Below are 25,070 nucleotides of genomic sequence, written 5' to 3'. Positions count from 1 at the left end.
GTCCTTTTGGCTGCAAAATGTCTACAACTCATCTTGCATTTTGATCAAGCAGAAAAGCACAACTCACACATGGGCAGTGTGGAACTCGTTCTGACACCCCATATGTTCTTCTTTCAGCAGAATGGATGAGGTGAGGAATGTAGAGATGGCTTTGCAGAACTCTCAGGCACATTTCTCATCTCAGACAGCAAATCCATTCTGCCCTCAGCCTCAGACCCTACCTGAAGAGCTGAAGAGGAAGAAGTCAGTTTGAAGTCATCAGGGAGATCTTTTCCATTTGACCTCTGCCAAGTCACTTTGTAAAAGGGACCTTTATTATGGAAGGCCAGAATACATTGGCGATTGAGGAGTATAGATTGAATTTCATGGCTTTTTATGTGTGAAAACTTGACATACTTTATACAGTTTATTTTGACTCCATTGATTCAACTCCAGTACATCTAGCTAACTTCCCTAACTCATTGGCATGCTTAATTGGGAAATGAATGCATGACATTTAAAGGGATGAGATTGAAGAAGAAAATTATAAAGCAGGTAGGAAAGGACAGTGAAAATAATGAGTCTCCTTTTTGAAAATTAACAGCAGTAACTTAGTTAATGCATTGGATTCTATCAGTTTGAACGGAGGGGGAAATTAACCATATTAATGATCATTTCCTAAGCTCTGTAAAATAAATTACATCAGTTGCCCTCTGACAATTATTATTCAAATTATCATCACAAGTACATGACGAAGATAACATTGTTTTTTTGGACATTTGCAATGGGTTTATTAATCAGCAGCTGTTAAAGTGTTCTTTGTGCTTGGTCATATTAGTGGAAGTGAAAGTCAAACATTAATTGGAAAGCGATGTGAATTATGTTCAATGGCTTTAAGGTCAACTTAGTATGTGGTGTCAGTCTTTATGGCCATAGAGTTGGCAAACTGAACATATACAACATGTGCATTACCAGTGATTTGCAATAGGTATTAATTTGTCTGTTTCTTCTTGCATGAAGTTCCAATAATAAAATTTGTAAAAACGTATACTTTTTCCCGCTTGTGGATTGATCAAGCATTTAAATCCGTAGGAATATAGAACACATATTATTAGCAAGTATGTAATGTTTTCCTCAGCCAAATCCTGTTGAATATTATCCTTCCACATGTCATGTGAGGGTGGCAGATGGTAAGTCTCTGGCTGTTGTTGGGAAATGGAAATAATACAAGCAGTTGATTAAAAGCAAATAAACACCCTCTAAATAGTGAGAGTCAAATATGGTGATATACAGTGAGCTCCAAAAGTGTTGTGACAATGAATTTTTGTTTTTATTTTGGCAAAACTTTGAAGTTGAAATGATACAATGACTATGAGGTTAAAGTGCAGACTTTCAGCTTTAATTTGAGGGTATTTTCATCCATATCGTTTGAAAAAGTTTAGAAATTAGAGCACTTTCTGTACTTTCCCCCCATTTTAGGGGACCAAAAGTATTGCTCCCAGACAGACTAAATCACTTTTTTGCTCGCTTTGAGGACAATACAGTGCCACTGACACGGCCCGTTACCAAAACCTGCAGGCTCTCCTCCACTGCAACCAACGTAAGTAAAATTTTTAAACGTGTTAACCCTCGCAAGGCTGCAGGCCCAGACGGCATCCCCAGCCGTGTCCTCAGAGCATGCGCAGAAAAGCTGGCTGATGTGTTTACGGACATATTCAATCAATCCTTATCCCAGTCTGCTGTTCCCACATGCTTCTAGAGGGCCACCATTGTTCCTGTTTTCAAGAACGCTAAGGTAACTGAGTTAACGACTACCGCCACGTAGCACTCACTCCCGTCATCATGAAGTGCTTTGAGAGACTAGTCAAGGACCATATCACCTCCACCCTACCTGACACCTTAGACCCACTCCAATTTGCGTACCGCCCCAATAGGTCCACAGACGACGCAATCGCAACCACACTGCACACTGCCCTAACCCATCTGGACAAGAGGAATACCTATGTGAGAATGCTGTTCATCGACTACAGCTCAGCATTTAACACCATAGTAACCTCCAAACTCGTCACCAAGCTCGAGACCCTGGGTCTCGACCCCGCCCTGTGCAACTGGGTACTAGACTTCCTGACGGGCCGCCCCCAGGTGGTGAGGGTAGGTAACAACATCTCCACCCCGCTGATCCTCAACACTGGGGCCCCACAAGGGTGCGTTCTGATCCCTCTCCTGTACTCCCTGTTCACCCACGACTGTGTGGCCATGCACGCCTCCAACTCAATCATCAAGTTTGCGAACGACACTACAGTGGTAGGCTTGATTACCAACATCGACGAGACGGCCTACAGGGAGGAAGTGAGGGCCCTCGGAGTGTGGTGTCAGGAAAATAACCTCACACTCAAAGTCAACAAAACAAAGGAGATGATTGTGGACTTCAGGAAAAAGCAGAGGGAGCACCCCCCTATCCACATCAACGGGACAGTAGTGGAGAGGGTAGTAAGTTTTAAGTTCCTCTGCGTACACATCATGGACAAACTGAATTGGTCCACCCACACAGACAGCGTGGTGAAGAAGGCGCAGCAGCGCCTCTTCAACCTCAGGAGGCTTGATGAATTTTGGCTTGTCACCAAAAGCACTCACAAACTTCTACAGATGCACAATCGATAGCATCCTGTCGGGCTGTATCACCGCCTGGTACGGCAACTGCTCTGCCCACAACTGTAAGACTCTCCAGGGGGTAGTGAGGTCTGCACAACGCATCACCGGGGGCAAACTACCTGCCCTCCAGGACACCTACACCACCTGATGTCACAGGAAGGCCATAAAGATCATCAAGGACAACAACCACCCGAGCCACCTGTTCACCCCACTATCATCCAGAAGGCGAGGTCAGTACAGGTGCATCAAAGCAGGGACCGAGAGACTGAAAAACAGCTTCTATCTCAAGGCTGTTAAACAGCCACCACTAACATTGAGTGGCTGCTGTCAACATACTGACTCAACTCCAGCCACTTTAATAATGGAAATGTATGTAAAAATGTATCACTAGCCACTTTAAACAATGCCATGTTTACATACCCTACATTATTCATCTCATATGTATATGTATATACTGTTCTCATTTAAACTGCTGCATTTTAACTACTTCATCTTGCCATCTTTATGTTATACATGTATCACTAGCCACTTTAAACTATGCCACTTTATGTTTAAATACCCTACATTACTCATCTCATATGTATATACTGTACTCTATACCATCTACTGCATCTTGCCTATGCCGTTCTGTACCATCACTCATTCATATATCTTTATGTACATATTCTTTATCCCTTTACACTTGTGTGTATAATGTAGTAGTTGTGGAATTGTTAGGTTAGATTACTCATTGGTTATTACTGCATTGTCGGAACTAGAAGCACAAGCATTTCGCTACACTCGCATTAACATCTGACAAATAAAATTTGATTCGATTTGACCAAAAGTATTGGGACAAATTCACTTATACAGTATGTGTATTAAAGTAGTTTAGCATTTGGTCCCATATTCCTAGCACGCAATGATTACATCAATCTTGTTACTCTAAAAACGTATTGGATGCATTTGTTGTTTGTTTTGCTTGTGTTTCAGATTATTTTCTGCCCAATAGAAATTAATATGAATGTATTGTGTCATTTTGGAGTCACTTTTATTGTAAATAAGAATCGATTATGTTTCTAAACACTTCTACATTAATGTGGATGCTACCATGATTTGGATAATCCTGAATGAATCGTGAATAATGATGAGTGAGAAAGTTGCAGATGCAAAAATATCATACCCCCCCAAAAATGCTAACATGAAATGTTATTGTGATGGTAAGAAGTTAGCATGTCTTGGGGGTCTGACATTTCTGCATCTGTAACTTTCCCGACATGGATGAAAATACCCTCAAATTAATGCTGACAGTCTTTACTTTAACTTCATAGTCATTGTATCATTTCAAATTCCAAGAGAAGAGATACAGTAATAAAAAGACAACCTTGGGGATTTTGAGTCATTCCCATTCCAAAGTGCTGAAAACAAAGATGTTAGAGTGACGTTTTGTAACATCTTTTTCATATCATTACAGTTTCGACAACTATTTTTTAACAATGGAATAATGCAGATTTCTGTGCTATAGCAACATGAATGGGGCAACATACACTGAGTGTACAAAATATCAAGAATGCCTATCTTTCCATGGCATAGACTGACCAGGTGAATCCAGGTGAAAGCTATGAACCCTTGTTTGTCACTTGTTAAATCCACTTCAATCAGTGTAGATGAAGGGGAGGAGACAGGTTAAATAAGGATTTTATGCCTTGAGACAATTGAGACATGGATTGTGTATGTGTGGTATTCAGAGGGTGAATGGGCAAGACAAAGTGCCTTTCAACAAGGTAGGTGCCTGGTAGGTGCCTGGTGCACCGGTTTGAGTGTCAGGAACTGCAACACTGCTAGGTTTTTCACATGCGACTGTTTCCTGTTTGTATGGTCCACCACACAAAGGACATCCAGCCAATTTGACACAACTGTGGGAAGGATTGAAGTCAAGGAGGGGGGTTCAACTCAATATTAGGAATACTCAGTGTAGATCATTTCTGTTCCATAGGCAAGTCTCTGATGTGCAGAATTGCTTCATTTGCTAGCAATTGAAAGGAGCCATTCAAAGGACAATGTAGAATATAAGGTCATCTTTTCAGTTTGTCTCAGCTGTTATTGTAACAGGAGGATACTCCTGTTGTTTTTTATGAAATACTGCCTACAGGCTACTCTAGGCCTACAGACCTAAGGCAATTCTGCCAAAAGTCTGACGTTTGCAACAATATCCTTTTACCTGTATTTTAACTTTGTTGTTGTTGATGTACAGTATGGCATGGTGTATGCCTTCCTACTATATAGTTAGTGTTTGTCTCTCTTCACTTGTGTCCATATACCACATTCCAACATCAGGAAAACAAAGACCAAGATTGTTTTGCAGTCAGTCAGTCAGGTACAGTATGTTTCAACATACAGTAAGAAAGTATGGGATTGGTGACCCCCCCACGGGACGGTTGAGCTAACGTGCACTAATGTGATTAGCATGAGGTTGTAAGTAACAATAACATTTCCCAGGACATAGACATACTGTATCTGATATGGGCAGAAAGCTTAAATTCTTGTTAATCTAATTGCACTGTCCAATTTACAGTAGCTATTACAGTGAAAGAATACCATGCTATTGTTTGAGGAGAGTGCACAGTTATGAACTTGAAAATGTATCAATAAACCAATTAGGCACATCTGGCCAGACTTGATACAACATTTTGAGAAGAAATGCAATGGTTCATTGGATCAGTTTAAAACTTTGCACATACACTTCTAAATTGCACCTAAACTGGAATAACACATTGTGGCCTTTGTCTTGCATTTCAAAGATGATGGAACAAAACAACAACAATAAATAATCCATGTTTTTTTTCTTTGTATTATCTTTTACCAGATCTAATGTGTTATATTCTCCTACATTCATTTCACATTTACACAAACTTCAAAGTGTTTCCTTTCAAATGGTATCAAGAATATGCATAGCCTTGCTTCTGGTCCTGAGCTACAGGTAGTTAGATTTGGGTGTCTTTAGAGGGTAAAAAATTGCTGATATTTTCTTATCATATTATTATCCTAAGGACTAGGCAGTCAGCCCTGTGGGCAGGTAAGGTCTACCAGGTACGGTCTACACCTAGGCCCATACAATGTGTAGGCTACAACACTGTAATTACAGTAGCTGACTAGCCGCTTATATAGGATAACATAAGGTCATATGATATACAGTGCATTCGGTATAAATATTCAGACCCCTTCCCTTTTTCCACATTTTGTTACGTTTGTTACGCCTTAATCTAAAATGGATAAAATATGATTCATTAATCTACACACAATACCCCATAATGACTAAGAAAAAAACGGTTTTTAGAAAATGTTGCTTATATATTAAAAATTTTAAACTGTAATACCTTACATACACGTATTCAGACCCTTTGCTATGAGACTTGCAATTGAGCTCAGGTGCATCCAGTTTCCATTGATCATCCTTGAGATGTTTCTACAACTTGATTGGAGTCCACCTATGGTAAATTCAATTGGTTGGACATGATTTGGAAAGGCACACACCTGTCCATATAAGGTCCCACAGCGACAGTGCATGTCAGAGCAAAAACGAAGCCATGAGATTGAAGGAGGCACAGATCTGGGGAAGGGTACCAAAAAATGTCTGCAGCATTGAATGTCCTCAAGAACACAATGGCCTCCATCATTCTTAAATGGCAGAAGTTTGGAACCACCAAGACTCTTCCTAGAGCTGGCCGCTCGGCCAAACTGAGAAATCGTTAGGAGAAGGGCCTTGGTCAGGGAGGTGACCAAGAACCCGATAGACAAGAACCCGATAGACCGATAGAGCTTCAGAGTTCCTCTGTGGCAATGGGAGAACCTTCCAGAGGGACAACCATCTCTGCAGCACTCCACCAATCAGATCTTTATGCTAGAGTGGCCAGACGGCAGCCACTCCTCAGTAAAAGGTACATGACAGCCCTCTTGGAGTTTGCCAAAAGTCACCTAAAGGACTTTCAGACCATGAAGGTTCACCTTCCAACAGGACAATGACCCTAAGCACACAGCCAAGACAACGCAGGAATGGCTTTGAGACAAGTCTCTGAATGTCCTTGAGTGCTCCAGCCAGAGCCCGGACTTGTATCGGATCAAACATCTCTGTGGAGACCTGAAAATAGTTGTGCAGCAACACTCCCCATCCATCTGACAGAGCTTGAGAGGATCTGCAGAGAAGAATGGGAGAAACTCCCCAAATACAGGTGTGCAAAGCTTGTAGTGTCATAGCCTAGAAGATTATAAATATATATATATATTTAAACTTTATTTAACTAGGCAAGTCAATTAAGAACAAATTATTATTTACAATGACAGCTGTAATCGCTGCAAAAGGTGCTTAAACAAAGTACTGAGTAAGGGGTCTGAATACTTATGTGAATGTGATATTTTAGTATATCATTTTCTAAAAGTTTAAATGCGTTAAATGTGTGTGTGTTTTTCATAAATGTGGAGTCAATCTGGTTTGAGGGATACTGATATTGTTGACCAATGAATCACCACAATAGTCCGGTCTGTTCTATCAGACTGATTATCTAGAGGCGGGAGGAATGGGCGGTGGCAGCTAAGGTACTTCCCTCCCCGTGGGTGTGTTTAACGCAAGTGTAGGCATTGCATCCACCTGCCAACGCGTTTCCCTAGCAGTCAGAAGCGAATACACTTTTACCAGGAACACTTTCTGCGTGTATAGATGAATTTCAGACAAAGAGGAATACTTAAAATTGTCTGTTTTCCGGAATCTGTCACATTGGACTTGTCACAACTTGTCATTAAACTTTCACAAAATTGATTTGGAGAGACGTTTTCAGCTGCTCCTCATGAGCATTGTACTGGGCAGCAATAAACACACCGGGCTCAGGTGTATCTCTAAAGACTGACCTGCAACGGAACCCGGATCTTATACATTTTAAACTTGGAAACGAGAGACGAGAGGCGAACGATTTCGTGGAATTCTGTTGGTTTTTTCGATGACTTGTAAGGTTGGACTTGGACTCAAAGTTATTTGTGGAGAGTAAAGTGACAATCAGGTAATTATTCATAACGTTAACCTTACGAAAAAAGATTGCAGTCTGAGTGCATTATAAATGTAGTACAGTGAATCATTACTGCAGTATGCTGCAAATACTGCGTCCAAAAATAAAACATGTTTAGTGTACTACAGTTATAACTGCAGTGTAACTATAGTTAGAGTGCAATATAACTGCAGTTCAACTGCGTCCAAAATACCACAGTCGACTGCAGTTACTGCACTTTTATTTTTGTAAGGGTAATGCTTTGCATTCAAACAGCCTACAATTTGCACACAGCACTGACATTATTTACTGGTGGGTTACATTTGACATGTTGTTTCTCCAAAAGAGCTGTGACAAAATGGGTCTAATAAGTACAACTGTTACATTTTTATTTTATTAGGTTAGCCTGTATGAAAAACAGCTTAATGTGGCTTGTTAATGAACATTTGAATTTAAGTGTGACAGCCAAGGCCAATTCGACTTTGTTATAAACGTGTATGGCATGTCATGTCAGTTTTACCATTTTTAAAATTTTACCTTTATTTAACTAGGCATGTCAGTCTTATTTACAATGAAGGCCTACCCCGGCCAAACCCAGACAACGATGGGCCAATTGTGCTCAGCCCTATGGGACTCCCAAACACGGCCGGATGTGATACATCCTGGAATCGAACCAGGGACTGTAGTGACGCCTTTTGCACTGAGATGCTTTTGCCTTAGACCACTGCGCCACTCGGGAGCCGTGCCATGCTTTAAATTTGTTTTCCTTTTTTTCTGTTCACTCGTGCTGGAACAACTAGCTAACGTTACCAGCTGCAGTTCTATCTGACAAATTAGTTGCTTTATGTCGCACAACTCAACACAGGTAGTATTGATAATGAGTGTCTCACATTGATTCTGCAATAGCCTAGGTGTTTTATTTTTAGAATTAACATACGTACGGGATTTAGTCATCCACAAAGGTTATTTTGTCTCTGGTAAAAGTGCACAAATCATTAGAAGCGCACGCGTCTCTCTAAGAAAGCAATGTAGCATACCCACGCCCGAAAGAATGCAGAAAGTATGAAATCCTACTCTTAGAATATGATCCTAATAGCCCGCTGAATTTTCAAGCGCGGCTGCCGCTGGACCAAGCAGAAAGAGGGCGAGTGGCTAAAAGCGAGTTTTAATAGTGGTCTTTACCGTCTTTCGGCCAGTAAATCATGCTCAACGTGGCAATTGTCTTGATTCACGATACAGCAATAAGTAATGTTTGCTGTCAAAAACACATGCAAGTACTGAGAACAGACAATTAGGCAACACCTCTGATAAAATGCATTAACGAGGAACCGTCCAAAATTATGTATTATTATAGGCTAGTTTGTCGACATTTGAACAAAAATGCTTATCTAATGTAAAAGTGATGACATGCCAATGAACCGATGGGGTGGGTGGGGGATGAGATGCCTTTATTAGGTGTCATGTTTATTATACATTTTCGATCCTTTGATGAGATCCATGCCAAGGCTACTGAGCGTCATTCCTATATTTAGCTCTAACGAATTTATGTTTATGTTTTCAAGTGTAGGCCCAGCTTTTACACTGCTATTACACTTGTTGCACTTCAAGAACATAAAGAGGAAGACATTGGATCTGGACCTGTTAGATCATTTAATCAAATTAGAATTCCTAGGATATTGTACAAATGGAAAATCATGCAGGTCTGTGTGTAACTGTGTGTGTGTGTGTGTGTATGCACCTGCGTGTGTTGGTGTGTGTCTGTGTCTGTTTAAATGTTATTTGTAAATAGTTCATTGTTTAATTTAATTTGCTTGTGTGAAGGAATCGGACCCTGACTCAGAATAAACAGCTGCCCAGTTAACAAATTGTCCACAAATAGCTGAGGTTTGAACAGCTGGTTATACTCATAAATCCACCCTAACCAACCCGTTTGGTTAAATTATCTCTTTTGAGCTGTAGGCTCTGGCCCCAGCTCTCCAGCAGTCTGCCTGTTGTGTTTGTGGTTGAAGTGCCCTTTACACTGTGGTCACTTGCAATCGCATGCAGAGTGGTTGTATAGCCATGAAAATGTAAACGTTGTTTATTGATGATGTGTATTCACTGAATCCAAGGTGCATGTGATGTCGTAGCACCCTGGGCTATGGGACACAGAAACTGCCTGTTACAGCTGAAGTAATAGCGCTATAGCTCCTTGACTGTGGGAATCAGGATAATGTGAAGGTTGACAGTGTCCATAAGAGCAGGGCACTGTATCTAGTAGATGGCATGAACCTGTTGGCCAAGCCTGAACATCCATGGATCCGTGGTTTATTAACCACAGTGGCATCTACACTGTTAAAGCCATGAAATAAGACTAATAACAATACTTATCCTAGATTTGAGTTTGTCAGTTTTTTTGTTGTTATATCAAGTCTAGGCAACACCATACTACCTTTAAAGGGGCATTACAGTCGAAACTTGATTTTCCTGCGTTTTATATATATTTCCACACTATGAGGCTTGGAATAATACTGGGAATTTGTAAAAAAGAGCATAATTCCCTTTTAGTGTAAGAGTTGTTTGAAAATACCACCAAACATTTCAGCTTGTTTGCAATAAAAAAAAAAATTGGACCACCTGGTGAAGTCAGGTAAGTTAATAGGCCAATAACAAAGAGAGTTTGCCTTCCTCTCTGCAAATAGCAGCCAGGTTTCAGGTTACATATCCCTTCCATTAGGCTAGTCCAATTAGACCCCTCACTCAGGCCACGCCCAGACATTCTAGCAAAATTCTTGCTTGAAAAATAGCTTTTTGCTAAGAAGCTATTTTTGATCATTCTTTACCATTTAATTGAAAACAATCACAGTAAGGTACATTATTGTTACCCAGAAATGATTTGATATTGAGATAAAAATGGCTGCATTGGACCATTAATAAAGCATGCAGTATTCTGCTTACCCTTTTTAACTTGAGTTCCTTTTAGGTATGGCTCCATTGCTACATTTGATCACAATGTTATTACAGTTTCAATCAACAATCCCAGTGGTTCTGGTAAGACTCTGGTTGATTTTTATCTTCAATACTGTATTCTATTTTGTAGAGGTGAGATTACACCAGTGACTAAAAAAAAATCACTCTGGATTGTGTGAAGACAATGTATAACCTTACATTAGGTGACTACATAATTACAGAGTAGTGCACGGGGTTTGTGATCTTGAAAGAGGAATGTGTTTGGTGGGACTAGAAGATAACAGCATATTCTTGCACAAGAGGCAGGGAACAATGGAGGAGACAGCTTGATTTTTCCATAATTTTGTCTCGCATACATCAAGGTCAAATATGACTCTGGCCAAATGGAATTGGACTCTCTACTTTTCAAAGGTCCAATGGTCTGGGTGTAATCCCTAAACATCAGTGATGGAACATCAGATGTTCACAGCTCTCACAAGGAAGCTATCATCGTAAATACCACTGTGTAATACTTTTAGCAGCTAATGTTTTTAAATGTTTAATTGTTGACCTCTTCTTACCTCCAGTGTTCTGTGATTGTTCTTTACCTGGAGGTTGGTTCACCATGCTGTTGGCAGGTCTGTGGACGGTCCACATGCTCCTGGCCCTGGTTGTTGGGGCTCTGTGCAATCACAACATCAACGACCCTCATGCTTCACCCCGCGTCTTCATCTCCTTCAAAGGTAAGAGGCAAACATCTCTGGTCTACCCCCTAGTGGTTTCTATCTGGAGTCTTGAATTTATGTAGCTCTCTCCTCTAATAGCTTCCTCCCGTTGTGTGGCGTCATAAAAATAATCACCGCATTTTCTGTTTTCTACTGCTCTGCACTGTGTGTGCACCCTTTGTGTGACTGATGATATGATAATCAGATAAATGGGATGATTCTGGCCTTGATAAGTGCTCTAGATTCCATAGGAAGAACTTACAGCATAGTCATAAGTCATGTTGCACCGCAGATCCATCATAATGACCACTAACAAATCATGCGATTCTAATTTGCTTCCTCTCTTAAATATTCTGGCAGGGTCATTCTCAGCAACTGCTTCCACTTTACTATATTGAACGAATAATTAAAAACACAAACAAAGGAGAAAAAAAAGCTTCAAATTGATGTTAACAAAGACAACAGTGTATTTTTTAGAACAATTTTCCCTCTGATACAGAATGATAGTTATAAGGTGTCCTTGAATCAACAAGATTATATTATCTGATGTTTTTTGTAATGGAGAAGGAACAATCTAAAGGTGAAAGTGATGCATTAAAAAGACTTTGCCTGCAGCATTTTAGCATGTAATGATAACACTATCATGGTCATTATCAGATCAGGGTCCCTCTACAGAATGACACATCTCAGGGCTTTGTTCATGCACTTCAGTGGCCATGTAGATGAGGTGGGGTAGGGCTTGGGGGTTGTGGGGTTTGGAGGGAGCGTGTAGCGGGTATTACTGAGATCAAATTGCCTGGTTCAACCAAGCAGAGCGCTGTTTGTCCCTAAGGTCTGTCCCTCTCTCCAATCTAGCCGGCGATTAGCAGCCGTAGCAGCGCTAAGGGACTGAGCAGTGCCCCTGTTTGCTTTGGCTTCCATTTCCCAGGACTCCTGGGCTGGCACAGTTCAATATTAAAGGTTCTTTCCCTCTTTAATCAAGTCAGATTAAACACATCACTGAACACGTATCCAGAACTCAGCATTTCTTTCATTATTTTTCCCCCAAATATCAATATACCCAGTTCTCTAGTTGAATATCTTCAAATATATTGCTTTTACTCAACTGCATCAACAAAGTTGTTTTTTTCGTTTTTCGGTTGATTGTTTTTCTTAGAATGGAAGTGTGTCGTTTGAAATTGTGGCCTGCTCTTTATATTAGCTGCAATACTTTTTTGGCAAATCCAGCAGTATTGTTTGCTGATGAGCAGACACAGAGGAGAACCTGGCTCTCTTGCTTACCTGTTTGTTTTGCTACCCAGTCATGTTGCATTTCACAGTCTACTGACTCTGCTTTTCTCCTAAGCTCTGGAGAGAGCCTTTTCCACCTTCAATATTGTGATTCACCCACTTAATTGCTTTTCTAGTACCTTGTAAACCCCACATTGACAAAGCAGCTGCACTTTCTACCTTGCATTATAGTGTTTTAATTATTCACTACAGTTTCAGGGATGCATTTTACTATTGACTGGCGATGTAGGTTATTTTTATAGATCGTACTTACTAACTAGATTTTTAGCAACAAGTTTGAGATTTCTCTTTATGGCACCCTTTGATGTTTTGGGCATCAAAGGGTGCTATGGGCTATGGGCTTTGACACAGCATAAAATGTATATTGCAGTGGAGGCTCCTCAGAGGAGGAAGGGGAGGACCAACCTCCTGAGTGAATTTCATAAAAAAATGGTAAAACATTTAAAAATGTATCCTTTTTAGATTAAACTATACAAAATATATTCACATCACCAAATAATTGATTAAAACACTTTTTTGCAATGAAGGTCGACAGTAGCCTCAGCAGCAGTCTGTATCGTAGCACAACGGTCTAGCCGGAGAACAGATAGCTTTCGTCCTCCTCTGGGTACGTTGAGTTCAATACAAAGCCTAGGCGGCTCATGGTTCTCACACCCTTTCATAGACTTACACAGTAATTATGACAACTTCCGGAGGACGTCCTCCAATCTATCAGAGCTCTTGCAGCATGAACTGACATGTTGTCCACCCAATCAAAGGATCAGAGAATGAATCTTGTACTGAAAGCATAAGCTACAGCTAGCTAACACTACAGTGCATAAAATGTGGTGAGTAGTTGACTCAAAGAGAAAGACAATAGTTTTGAACAAATTAATTTCTTCCAAAATGAAGGAGAAGCAAGAGAGAGAGAGAGAGATTTCATAATTTTGTTTCACTATCAGTTTCAAATTAAATCAAAGTGTATTTGTCACTTGCACTGAGTACAACAGGTGTAGACCTTGCAGTGAAATGCTTACTTACAGGCTCTAACCAATAGTGCAAAAAAGGTATTAGGTGAACAATAGGTAAGTAAAGAAATAAAACAACAGTAAAAAGACAGGCTATATACGGTAGCGAGGCTATAAAAGTAGCGAGGCTACATACAGACACCGGTTAGTCAGGCTGATTGAGATAGTATGTACATGTAGATATGGTTAAAGTGACTATGCATATATGATGAACAGAGAGTAGCAGTAATGTAAAGGAGGGGTTGGTGGGTGGTGGGTGGCGGGAAACAATGCAGATAGCCTGGTTAGCCAAGGTGCGGGAGCACTGGTTGGTCGGCACAATTGAGGTAGTATGTACATTAATGTATAGTTAAAGTGACTATGCATATACAGTGGGGCAAAAAGGTATTTAGTCAGCCACCAATTGTGCAAGTTCTCCCACTTAAAAAGATGAGAGAGGCCTGTAATTTTCATCATAGGTACACTTCAACTATGACAGACAAAATGAGAAAAAAAATCCAGAAAATCACATTGTAGGATTTTTAATGAATTTATTTGCAAATGATGGTGGAAAATAAGTATTTGGTCACCTACAAACAAGCAAGATTTCTGGCTCTCACAGACCTGTAACTTCTTCTTTAAGAGGCTCCTCTGTCCTCCACTCGTTACCTGTATTAATGGCACCTGTTTGAACTTGTTATCAGTATAAAAGACACCTGTCCACAACCTCAAACAGTCACACTCCAAACTCCACTATGGCCAAGACCAAAGAGCTGTCAAAGGACACCAGAAACAAAATTGTAGACCTGCACCAGGCTGGGAAGACTGAATCTGCAATAGGTAAGCAGCTTGGTTTGAAGAAATCAACTGTGGGAGCAATTATTAGGAAATGGAAGACATACAAGACCGCTGATAATCTCCCTCGATCTGGAGATCCACGCAAGATCTCACCCCGTGGGGTCAAAAGGATCACAAGAACGGTGAGCAAAAATCCCAGAACCACACGGAGGGACCTAGTGAAAGACCTGCAGAGAGCTGGGACCAAAGTAACAAAGCCTACCATCAGTAACACACTACGCCGCCAGGGACTCAAATCCTGCAGTGCCAGACGTGTCCCCCTGCTTAAGCCAGTACATGCCAGGCCCGTCTGAAGTTTGCTAGAGAGCATTTGGATGATCCAGAAGAAGATTGGGAGAATGTCATATGGTCAGATGAAACCATCGTGTTTGGAGGACAAAGAATGCTGAGTTGCATCCAAAGCACACCATACCTACCGTGAAGCATGGGGGTGGAAACATCATGCTTTGGGGCTGTTTTTCTGCAAAGGAACCAGGACGACTGATCCGTGTAAAGGAAAGAATGAATGGGTCCATGTATCGTGAGATTTTGAGTGAAAACCTCCTTCCATCAGCAAGGGCATTGACGATGAAACGTGGCTGGGTCTTTCAGCATGACAATGATCCCAAACACACCGCCCGGGCAACGAAGGAGTGGCTTCGTAAGAAGCATTTCAAGGTCCTGGAGTGGCCTGGCCTGTCTCCAGATCTCAACCCCATAGACAATCTTTGGAGGGAGTTGAAAGTCCGTGTTGCCCAGCAACAGCCCCAAAACATCACTGCTCTAGAGGAGATCTGCATGGAGGAATGGGCCAAAATACCAGCAACAGTGTGTGAAAACCTTGTGAAGACTTACAGAAAACGTTTGACCTCTGTCATTGCCAACAAAGGGTATATAACAAAGTATTGAGATAAACGTATTTTTATTGACCAAATACTTATTTTCCACCATTATTTGCAAATAAATTAATAAAAAATCCTACAATGTAATTTTCTGGATTTATTTCCTCATTTTGTCTGTCATAGTTGAAGTGTACCTATAATGAAAATTACAAGCCTCTCTCATCTTTTTAAGTGGGAAAACTTGCACAATCGGTGGCTGACTAAATACTTTTTTGCCCCACTGTATGGTAAACAGAGAGTAGTAGCAGCAGCATAAAAGAGCGGTTGGGGCAGGGGGGGCACGCAATGCAAATAGTACGTGTAGCCATTTGAATACCTGTTCAGGAGTCTTATGGCATTGGGGTAAAAACTGTGGAGAAGCCTTTTTGTCCTAGACTTGGCACTCCGGTACCGCTTGCCATGAGGTAGTAGAGAGAACAGTCTATGACTGGGGTGGCTGGGGTCTTGGACAATTTTCAGGGCCTTCCTCTGACACTGAGTGGTGTAGAGGTTCTGGATGGCAGGAAGCTTAGCCCCAGTGATGTACTGGGCCGTACGCACTACCCACTGTAGTGCCTTGCGGTCAGAGGCCGAGCAATTGCCGTTCCAGGCAGGGATGCAACCAGCTCCCGATGCTGCAGCTGTAGAACCTTTTGAGGATCTCAGGACCCATGCCAAATCTTTTTAATTTCCTGATGGGGAATAGGCTTCTTGGTGTGTTTGGACCATTCTAGTTTGTTGTTGATGTGGACACCAAGGAACTCGAAGCTCTCAACCTGCTCCACTTCAGCCCCGTCGATGAGAATAGGGGCGTGCTCGTTCCTCCTTTTCCTGTAGTCCACAATCATCTCCTTAGTCTTGGTTACGTTGAGGGATAGGTTGTTATTCTGACACCACCTGGCCAGGTCTCTGACCTTCTCTCTATAGGCTGTCTCACCTGTGATCAGGTGATCTACCACTGTTGTGTCATCTGCAAACTTAATGATGGTGTTGGAGTCTTACCTGGCCATACGGTCGTGGGTTCACTTACTTATCTAGCAAATACTTCTAGCTAGTTTAGCCTACTCAAACCCCTGCTCAAACAGAGGGATGCTATGTTAGCTAGCTGGCTATGACTATTCAACACAACACTGAAACTTTTCCAAGTCAAGTAAAGATTTTGGTTTGACTAATTTTTTGCCACCGGGCCCCGCCGGTGTATGTGCTAAACTGCTTACTGACTGTACACTGTAACGTTACTGCATGATTCTAGGTGGTTTACTAATGCATTAGTTATATTAGCTATGTTGAGTATGACGTTTGCTAATATGGTGATAATGATGTAGGCTGTGTGTAGAGGTTATGGTATAGTTTTTTGTCTGGTCACATACAGCTGATGTGTTGTGCATTGAAGTTCACAAGCAAAGGGATAAGGTTAGAGGAGTAGAGCGCATTGATGCAAGAAGGAATACAACGCGGCTGCTATGAAAGTGAACTGTGTTTACTCTTGATCAGGGGTGTATTTATTCTGCCGGTTCTGTTAAAAAACTTTCTTAAACGGAAGCAAGCAGAATGAAACGGGAATAAGCATACCTGAATTTGTCCAATAGAAACTCTTGTTTGCAACTGTTGGACTAATGATTACACCCTAGATCAGTTAAATACAGGCAAGAGAGTGCAAGGCGGTATTGAATGTGTGCACCTACGTTTTAAACTTTAATTCATAGCCTAGTTTGTAGCAACCTCATCATGGTTATAGGAAAATTGTAATATCTTTTAGTAGCCTAAATCTATCTATTACATTGAACTGTGTGAATGGAATATGAATTACAGTCATCCAATAAACCGTCCTCCCTCATCTTAAACGGCATCGACTGCCGGTGTTATATTGATATACTTTTATGTATAATATGCTCATTATGAAAGTGCCGTATAATGGTGCCGTATCATATTAAACGTATCCCAAATTAAAAACTTTAAGCTGACATCCCTTCTTGGTTATTTAATGGTCTGGTCTCTAACTATTGTGAGGTTGGTTGCTTGCCAAAACCTGCTTACTCTGCTGCTCCTGAGAAGCGCTAAGGACCGTGACCTCGTACACAAGAGGCCCTCACTTCCCCATTAAACAGGTCGTACCTACGTGGAGAGTAAGTCAAGAACCTCTTAATTGTTTTTTTCTTTCTACTTTAGTGAAATGCTTCCCCAGGGAACTTCACCTACAGATGCAGGCTCTTAATTTGATCACTCTTTTGTTGCTGAGAATTTTCCTCCACTTAACGAAATGCAGATGAGCTTCATGATTTACATAAATTCACAGAAAACCAGCACTAACACACGGTTATATTAACATGATTGCACTTTTCATGTAGCCTACTTTTATCCAGCTAATCGCTTAACCACCCATCAAGCAACATTATGGACTACATATTCAAATTCTGTTGCTGCAGGATTATTTTGCTACGACAATACTGGTGGAATTAAGATCCTACATCTCTATGATGCAGTCTGGTCTGGCCTACTGACTGAGTGTCAATTATATGCAGCCAAATGTGGAGCATGAAGCTCTGCTTTTGTAAATAAGAAAATGTTCAGCATTAGTATGTCTCAAGATATTCACTCTAAAACTTGAATGTTAGAAAGGTTTACGTATTGCACAAACGGTATGTTTTGGAACTAAATCGTTTGAACCACAATAGTGAGGATATTTCAAGTCTAGCCATCATCTGTAGCCAGTGAAAGCATGAGGTAAGAGCCTTGAAAGGGTAGACTTCGGTCAGGGTTATCACTGTCTCCTGCCCTGCACGATCACAGCCATGGTGAAGGACTTTGATAGCCAGAGCTGTGAAGTCTGCTTCAGTTAGGAAAGCTAATAGGAATCTGTGTAATCAATACCTCACAGCTCATTTAAATGGCCAACCTAATTTAGGCATAAAGAGAAGTGAGTCGCCATAGATAATCAATTGCACTCTATGGGGGTAGCTCAGACAAGACTGCTGTCGCCAACAATCCCCAAGAGGGGAATGTCTCCACCCGTCTACCCCCATAAGTCAGACCTGGAAAACTGGAGAATACAGTAAATTATACTGAACAAAAATATAACTGCAACATGTAAAGTGTTCATGAGCTGAAATAAAATATCTCAGAAATGTTCCATACGCATAAAACAATTATTTCTCTCAAATCTTGTGCACACATTTGTTTACATCCCTGTTAGTGAGCATTTCTTCTTTGCCAAGATAATCCATCCACCTGACAGGTGTGGCATATCAATAAGCTGATTAAACAGCGTGATCATCAAATCAAATCAAATCAAATTTAATTTGTCACATACACATCAAATCAAATCAAATTGATTTATAAAGCCATTCTTAAATCAGCTGATATCTCAAAGTGCTGAACAGAAACCCAGCCTAAAACCCCAAAACAGCAAGCAAGGCAGGTATAGAAGCACGGTGGCTAGGAAAAACTCCCTAGAAATGCCAGAACCTAGGAAGAAACCTAGAGAGGATCCAGGCTATGAGGGGTGGCCAGTCCTCTTCTGGCTGTGCCGGGTGGAGATTATAACAGAACATGGCCAAGATGTTCAAATGTTCATAGATGACCAACAGGGTCAAATAATAATAATAATCACAGTGGTTGTCGAGGGTGCAACACATGGTTAGCAGATGTTAATGCGAGTGTAGCGAAATGCTTGTGCTTCTAGTTCCGACCATGCAGTAATATCTAACAAGTAATCTAACAATTTCACAACAACTACCTTACACACAAGTGTAAAACTAATATGTACATAAAGATATATGAATGAACGATGGCCGAACGGCATAGGCAAGATGCAGTAGACGGTATAGAGTACAGTATATACATATGAGATGAGTAATGTATGTAAACATTATATAAAGTGGCATTGTTTAAAGGGGCTAGTGATATATTTATTACATACATTTTTCCTTATTAAAGTGGCTAGAGACGAGTCAGTATGTTGGCAGCAGCAACTCAAAGTTAGTGATGGCTGTTTAACAGTCTGATGGCCTTGAGATAGAAGCTGTTTTTCAGTCTCTCGGTCCCTGCTTTGATGCACCTGTACACCTGTACACCTGCACCTGACCTCGCCTTCTGGATGATAGCGGGGTGAACAGGCAGTGGCTCAGGTGGTTGTTGTCCTTGATGATCTTTTTGGCCTTCCTGTGACATCGGGTGGTGTAGGTGTCCTGGAGGGCAGGTAGTTTTCCCCCGGTGATGCGTTGTGCAGACCTCACTACCCTCTGGGAGAGCCTTACGGTTGTGGGCGGAGCAGTTGCCATACCAGGCGGTGATACAGCCCGACAGGATGCTCTCGATTGTGCATCTGTAAAAGTTTGTGAGTGTCTTTGGTGACAAGCCAAATTTCTTCAGCCTCCTGAGGTTGAAGAGGCGCTGCTGCGCCTTCTTCACGATGCTGTCTGTGTGGGTGGACCATTTCAGTTTGTCCGTGATGTGTACGCCGAGGAAATTAAAACTTTCCACCTTCTCCACTACTGTCCCGTCGATGTGGATAGGGGGCTGCTCCCTCTGCTGTTTCCTGAAGTCCACGATCATCTCCTTTGTTTTGAATCTAAACAGATGCACCTTGTGCTGGGGACAATAAAAGGCCATGCTAAAATGTTCAGTTTTGTCACACAACCCAATGCCACAGATATCTAAAATGATGAGGGAGCATGCAATGGGCAGGCTGACTGCAGGAATGTCCACCAGAGCTGTTGCCAGAGAATTTAATATTAATTTCTGTATCAACTAAGTTTTAGGTAATTTGACAGTACGTCCGACCGGCCTCACAACCACGGACCACGTGTATGGCATCGTGTGAGGGTGAGCGCTTTGCTGATGTTAACTTGTGAATTGAGTGCCCCATGGTGGCGGTGGGGTTATGGTATGACCAGGCATAAGCTACAGACAACAAACATAATTGCATTTTATTGATGCCAATTTGAATGCACAGAGATACCGTGACGAGATTCATCCGCTGCCATCACCTCATGTTTCAGCATGTCGCAAGGATGTATATACAATTCCTGGAAGCTGAACATTTCCCCGTTCTTCCATGGCCTGCATACTCACCAGACGTGTCACCCATTGAGAATGTTTGGGCTGCTCTGGATCAATATGTACGAGAGTGTGTTCCAGTTCCTACCAATATCCAACAATTTATCACAGCCATTGAAGAGGAGTGGGACAACAGGCCACAAACAACAGCCTGATCAACTCCATGCGAAGGAGACAGACTGGTTTTCTTATCCACGACCCTACTTTTTTTTAGAAGGTATCTGTGACCAACAGATGCATATTTGTATTCCCAGTCCTGTGATATCCATAGATTAGGCCCTAATTTATTAAATTAACTGATTTCCTTATATGAACTGGCACTAAATAAAATCTTAGAAATTGTTGCATGACCTCTTGACTTTTTTCACATTTTGTTATGTTACAGCCTTTATCTAAAATGGATAAATACAAATACAACTTGCTTCAATCTACACACAGTACCCCATAGTGACAAAGCGAAAACAGGTTTTTAGAATTTTTTGCCAAAAAACCCCTTATTTACATAAGTATTCAGACCCTTTGCTATGCGACTCGAAATTGATCTCAGGTGCATCCTGTTTCCATTGATCATCCTTGAGATGTTTCTACAATCTGGATTGAAGTCCACCTGTGGTAAATTTTATTGACTGAACATGATTTGGAAAGGCACACACCTGTCTATATACAGTTAACAGTGCATTTCAGAGCAAAAACCAAGCCATGAGGTCGACGGAATTGTCCGTAGAGCTCTGAGATAGGATTTCATCGAGGCACAGATCTGGGGAAGGGTACCAAAAAATGTCTGCAGCATTGAAGGTCCCCAGGAACACAGAGGCCTCCATCATTCTTAAATGGAAGACGTTTGGAACCACCAATAATCTTCTTAGAGCTGGCCCCTTGGCCAAATTGAGCAATCGGGGAAGAAGGGTCTTGGACAGGGAATTGACCAAGAACCCGATGGTCACTCTGACAGAGCTCCAGAGTTCCTCTGTGGTGATGGGAGAACCTTCCAGAAGGACAAACATCTCTTCAGCACTCCACCAATCAGGCCTTTATGGTAGAGTGGCCAGACGGAAGCCAAAAGGCACCTAAAGGACTCTCAGACCATGAGAAACAAGATTCTCTGGTCTGATGAAACCTAGATTGAACACTTTGGCCTGAATGCCAAGCGTCATGTCTGGAGGAAACCTCACACCATCCCTACGATGATGCATGGTGGTGGTATCATTATGCTGTCAGTATGCTTGTCAGTGGCAGGGACTGGGAGACTAGACAGGATCGAGGCAAAGATGAACGGAGCAAAGAACAGAGATCCTTAATCAAAACCTGCTCCAGAGCGTTCAGGTCCTCAGACTGGGACGAAGGTTCACTTTCCAACAGGACAATGACCCGAAGCACACAGCCAAGACAACACAGGAGTGGTTTCTGGACAAATCTCTGAATGTCCTTGAGTGGTCTAGCCAGACCCCGGATTGAACCTGATCAAACATCGCTGGAGAGACCTGAATATAGCTGTGCAGTGACGCTCCCCATCCAACCTGACAGAGCTTGAGAGGATCTGCAGAGAAGAATGGGAGAAACTCCCCAAATACATGTGTGCCAAGCTTGTAGTGTCATACCCAAGAAAACTTGAGGCTGTAATCGCTGCCAAAGGTGCTTCAATAAAGTAATGAGTAAATGGTCTGAAAACCTATGTAAATGTGATATTTAATTTTTTATAAATTTGCTAAAAAAAAAATCTAAAAATCTTTTTTTTGCTTTGTCATTCTGGGGTATTGTGTGTAGATTATTGAGGAAAAAGACAGTTTAATCAATTTTAGAATAAGGCTGTAACGTAACAAAATGTGTAAGAAGTCAAGGGGTCTGAATATTTTCTGAATGCACTGTACATTCAGTGTAAAGGCATTATTCCAGATTTGGTTTTTTTGGAGAAAGTTAAGATAAACCACTACTAAAGTGAAAGCCAATGAATTACCATGCAAAAGTATTGTTTGAGAGAATACAGGCCTCCAACATGACAACTAATAAGTGATTGTTTATATGTAAGGCTCCTTGTAAATCCATTTACAGCAGATTACAACAGATTTAGCCCTTACCCGTGTTGAAATGCAGATTGACAATACCCATGGAGAATGACAAATCATTTTTACGAACAAATGCACTGATAGGCATTGCTCCAGCGATTCTTCTCATGTTTTGGTATAGAATTCCCCTGCATGACAGATGAGCGTAACTACTTTGTTGGCTTATATCCCCCCTCTGACATAATGTAATAACACTATTTATGACACTAGTAGCAATATATGCTGTTTAGCAGACACTTTTATACAAAGAGGCATGCGTGCATATGTTTCTTTTAGGTATGGGTGGGCCCTGGAATTGAACCCACTATCCTGGCGTTGCATCCACCATGCTATACCAACTGAGCTACAGAGACATGTTATTGTTCATCCATTATGGAGTGATCCTTGCTTATGGCTCAGCCTTTTGAGGTTTTAAACCGCACATGAACCCTGGCTACAGCTGTGCTGTTTAATACGTATGACTCACTAAATACTCATTGTAGTCAAATAGAACGTCAGCTTTTGTTTATTGTTATTGTAAAACCATTTCATATGCTGTATGCATGTGTTTACAGAAAGTGTGAGTTGTGAATAAAAGCCATTAGTGTCTATATTATCCCAGCAAGGCCTCTAGGACACAGGCTCTTTACATTTGTCTGCTAATATAAGGAGGCAAGGTAAACTTAAGGTGAGAATAAACAAAGGGACAGGGTCAAGAGGTACCACAGTTGTAAATAACATGACAGGACCTGGGCTAGGTGGTGATGACATGTCCCTCCCCCGCAACCACCTCCACAGAGATGTGCTGACAAGACCATGGTGTACACATTGGTATGTATATTAACATATCATTGGTTGTGTTTGCTGTTTCTAGCTTCCTGTTAACTGCAATATTTTTGAAGTTATCTACCTCTACACACGGTCTCCCTCTCACCTTTTCCCTGGCGGTGTTAATGGAATTTGAAACAGTTGTTCTCAAGTGTAGTAGGAGTTATGGGGTATGGTGGGAATGCTTGGGAATGCTGTGACATCACATGGGATTACTCCCTTTTTGGCATCCAGGACCAAATCCACGAAGAGGAGCAGGAATGTTGGTCACTGTGACCACTGTGGTTGGGATCGGGAATACCATTGGTAGGTGTCTCAGAGCAGGAGGAAGCTACACTGACTGACCACCGTGGTTGGGATCGGGAATACCATTGGTAGGTGTCTCAGAGCAGGAGGAAGCTACACTGACTGACCACCGTGGTTGGGATCGGGAATACCATTGGTAGGTGTCTCAGAGCAGGAGGAAGCTACACTGACTGACCACTGTGGTTGGGATCGGGAATACCATTGGTAGGTGTCTCAGAGCAGGAGGAAGCTACACTGACTGACCACTGTCGTTGGGATCGGGAATACCATTGGTAGGTGTCTCAGAGCAGGAGGAAGCTACACTGACTGACCACCGTGGTTGGGATCGGGAATACCATTGGTAGGTGTCTCAGAGCAGGAGGAAGCTACACTGACTGACCACCGTCGTTGGGATCGGGAATACCATTGGTAGGTGTCTCAGAGCAGGAGGAAACTACACTGACTGACCACCGTGGTTGGGATCGGGAATACCATTGGTCGGTGTCTCAGAGCAGGAGGAAGCTACACTGACGGACTGCCCCCGTCTTTCATTCACACTTCTCCTCTGCACCCTCCCCGTCTAGCCCGGAGGTAGCAGCACGCTTCTATTTTTACTCTCTGGCTCCGTCTTTCTGTCTATTTCGGGTGCTGCCGGGGTTGTAAACTTCCTTTCAGGGTTTATAGCCCTGCACTCAGGACTTTCAATGCCCTTGAAGTACAGTAGTGTTGTATCTGTAATGTAAAGTGTTATTTGCCAGTGTGTTAACGCCGCAGAACCTGAACAACAACAGAGGAGGATTAGAAGCAGCTTAATACCGTCCGCGCTGTTTACCAGTAGTTGTTTTCGTTTTTATAAATCTGAGTGTCAGTTCATCTTCCAGCTGACCCCCCAGTGGCTCCCTCTCACCGCCTCCACTAGTCAATGTTTACACCATTACAATATTCATACAGAATACAGACAGCAGCCCCATTGTTCATTTAGGAATACATTAGAGGACAAGTGTTCACTTACAGCCACACCTTCACACTGGCTGACTGGGTCTTATCACTCGAATGGACCACAAGATGTGTTGTTGATCCTATGAAACCAAACCACGCTTCCTTGCATCTGGCACAGATGAAAACGTTTGGCTATATTGTCGAATTACATTTAGCAGGCCTTCCTGGTCCCTATTGCAGTGGTGGAGAGGTAATGACTGACAAAGCATTAAAAAACGCTATAACTTTGGCCCTGACCCAGACCTCAGTTTCCCCCCACAGCAGCTATACTTGTTGAGAAATACTGTGCTCCATTAAATGTCAGGCACACAGCGCCCATCTGTAATACAATTTTTAACTATTGAACATTGGCCGCTGGAGGCCAGTGGTTATATGGAAACACTGCCTGGTCTTTCCCTTCTCTCTGGGCTGTAGGTTCGGATTCATAATACACTCATCAATAGTGTTACTTCTGTCAGGAAAGCAAGTCTCATTGTGTCAGATGCATATTGTGTGCATGCAAAAATGTGTGTGTGCATGTGTGTATGAGAGGCGGAGAGAGAGAGAGTGTTGAAGCTCTATGTTG

At 41.9% G+C, this 25,070-nt stretch overlaps 1 protein-coding gene across 5 annotated transcripts in view; it reads left to right on the top strand.

Moving 5' to 3' along the window:
• Positions 1–7,253: 7,253 nt before the first annotated feature.
• LOC110494581 (semaphorin-3F) overlaps positions 7,254–25,070 on the top strand; it is a 98,039-nt gene continuing 80,222 nt past the window's right edge. For 4 of the 5 annotated variants that reach the window (XM_021569773.2, XM_021569772.2, XM_021569771.2 and 1 more), the window contains exons 1-2: positions 7,254–7,661; positions 11,162–11,317. In XM_021569773.2, coding sequence (XP_021425448.2) covers positions 11,200–11,317 — 118 coding nt within the window. In that variant the 5' untranslated portion in view covers positions 7,254–7,661; positions 11,162–11,199. The remainder of the gene's footprint in view (positions 7,662–11,161; positions 11,318–25,070) is intronic. The other variant, XM_021569770.2, reaches the window with a different exon arrangement.

Source organism: Oncorhynchus mykiss, chromosome 17 (genome assembly GCF_013265735.2).
Source record: "Oncorhynchus mykiss isolate Arlee chromosome 17, USDA_OmykA_1.1, whole genome shotgun sequence".
Lineage (NCBI taxonomy): Eukaryota > Metazoa > Chordata > Actinopteri > Salmoniformes > Salmonidae > Oncorhynchus > Oncorhynchus mykiss.
Note: the sequence above shows the minus strand (reverse complement) of the source record. Positions and strands in the feature narration are given on the sequence as shown.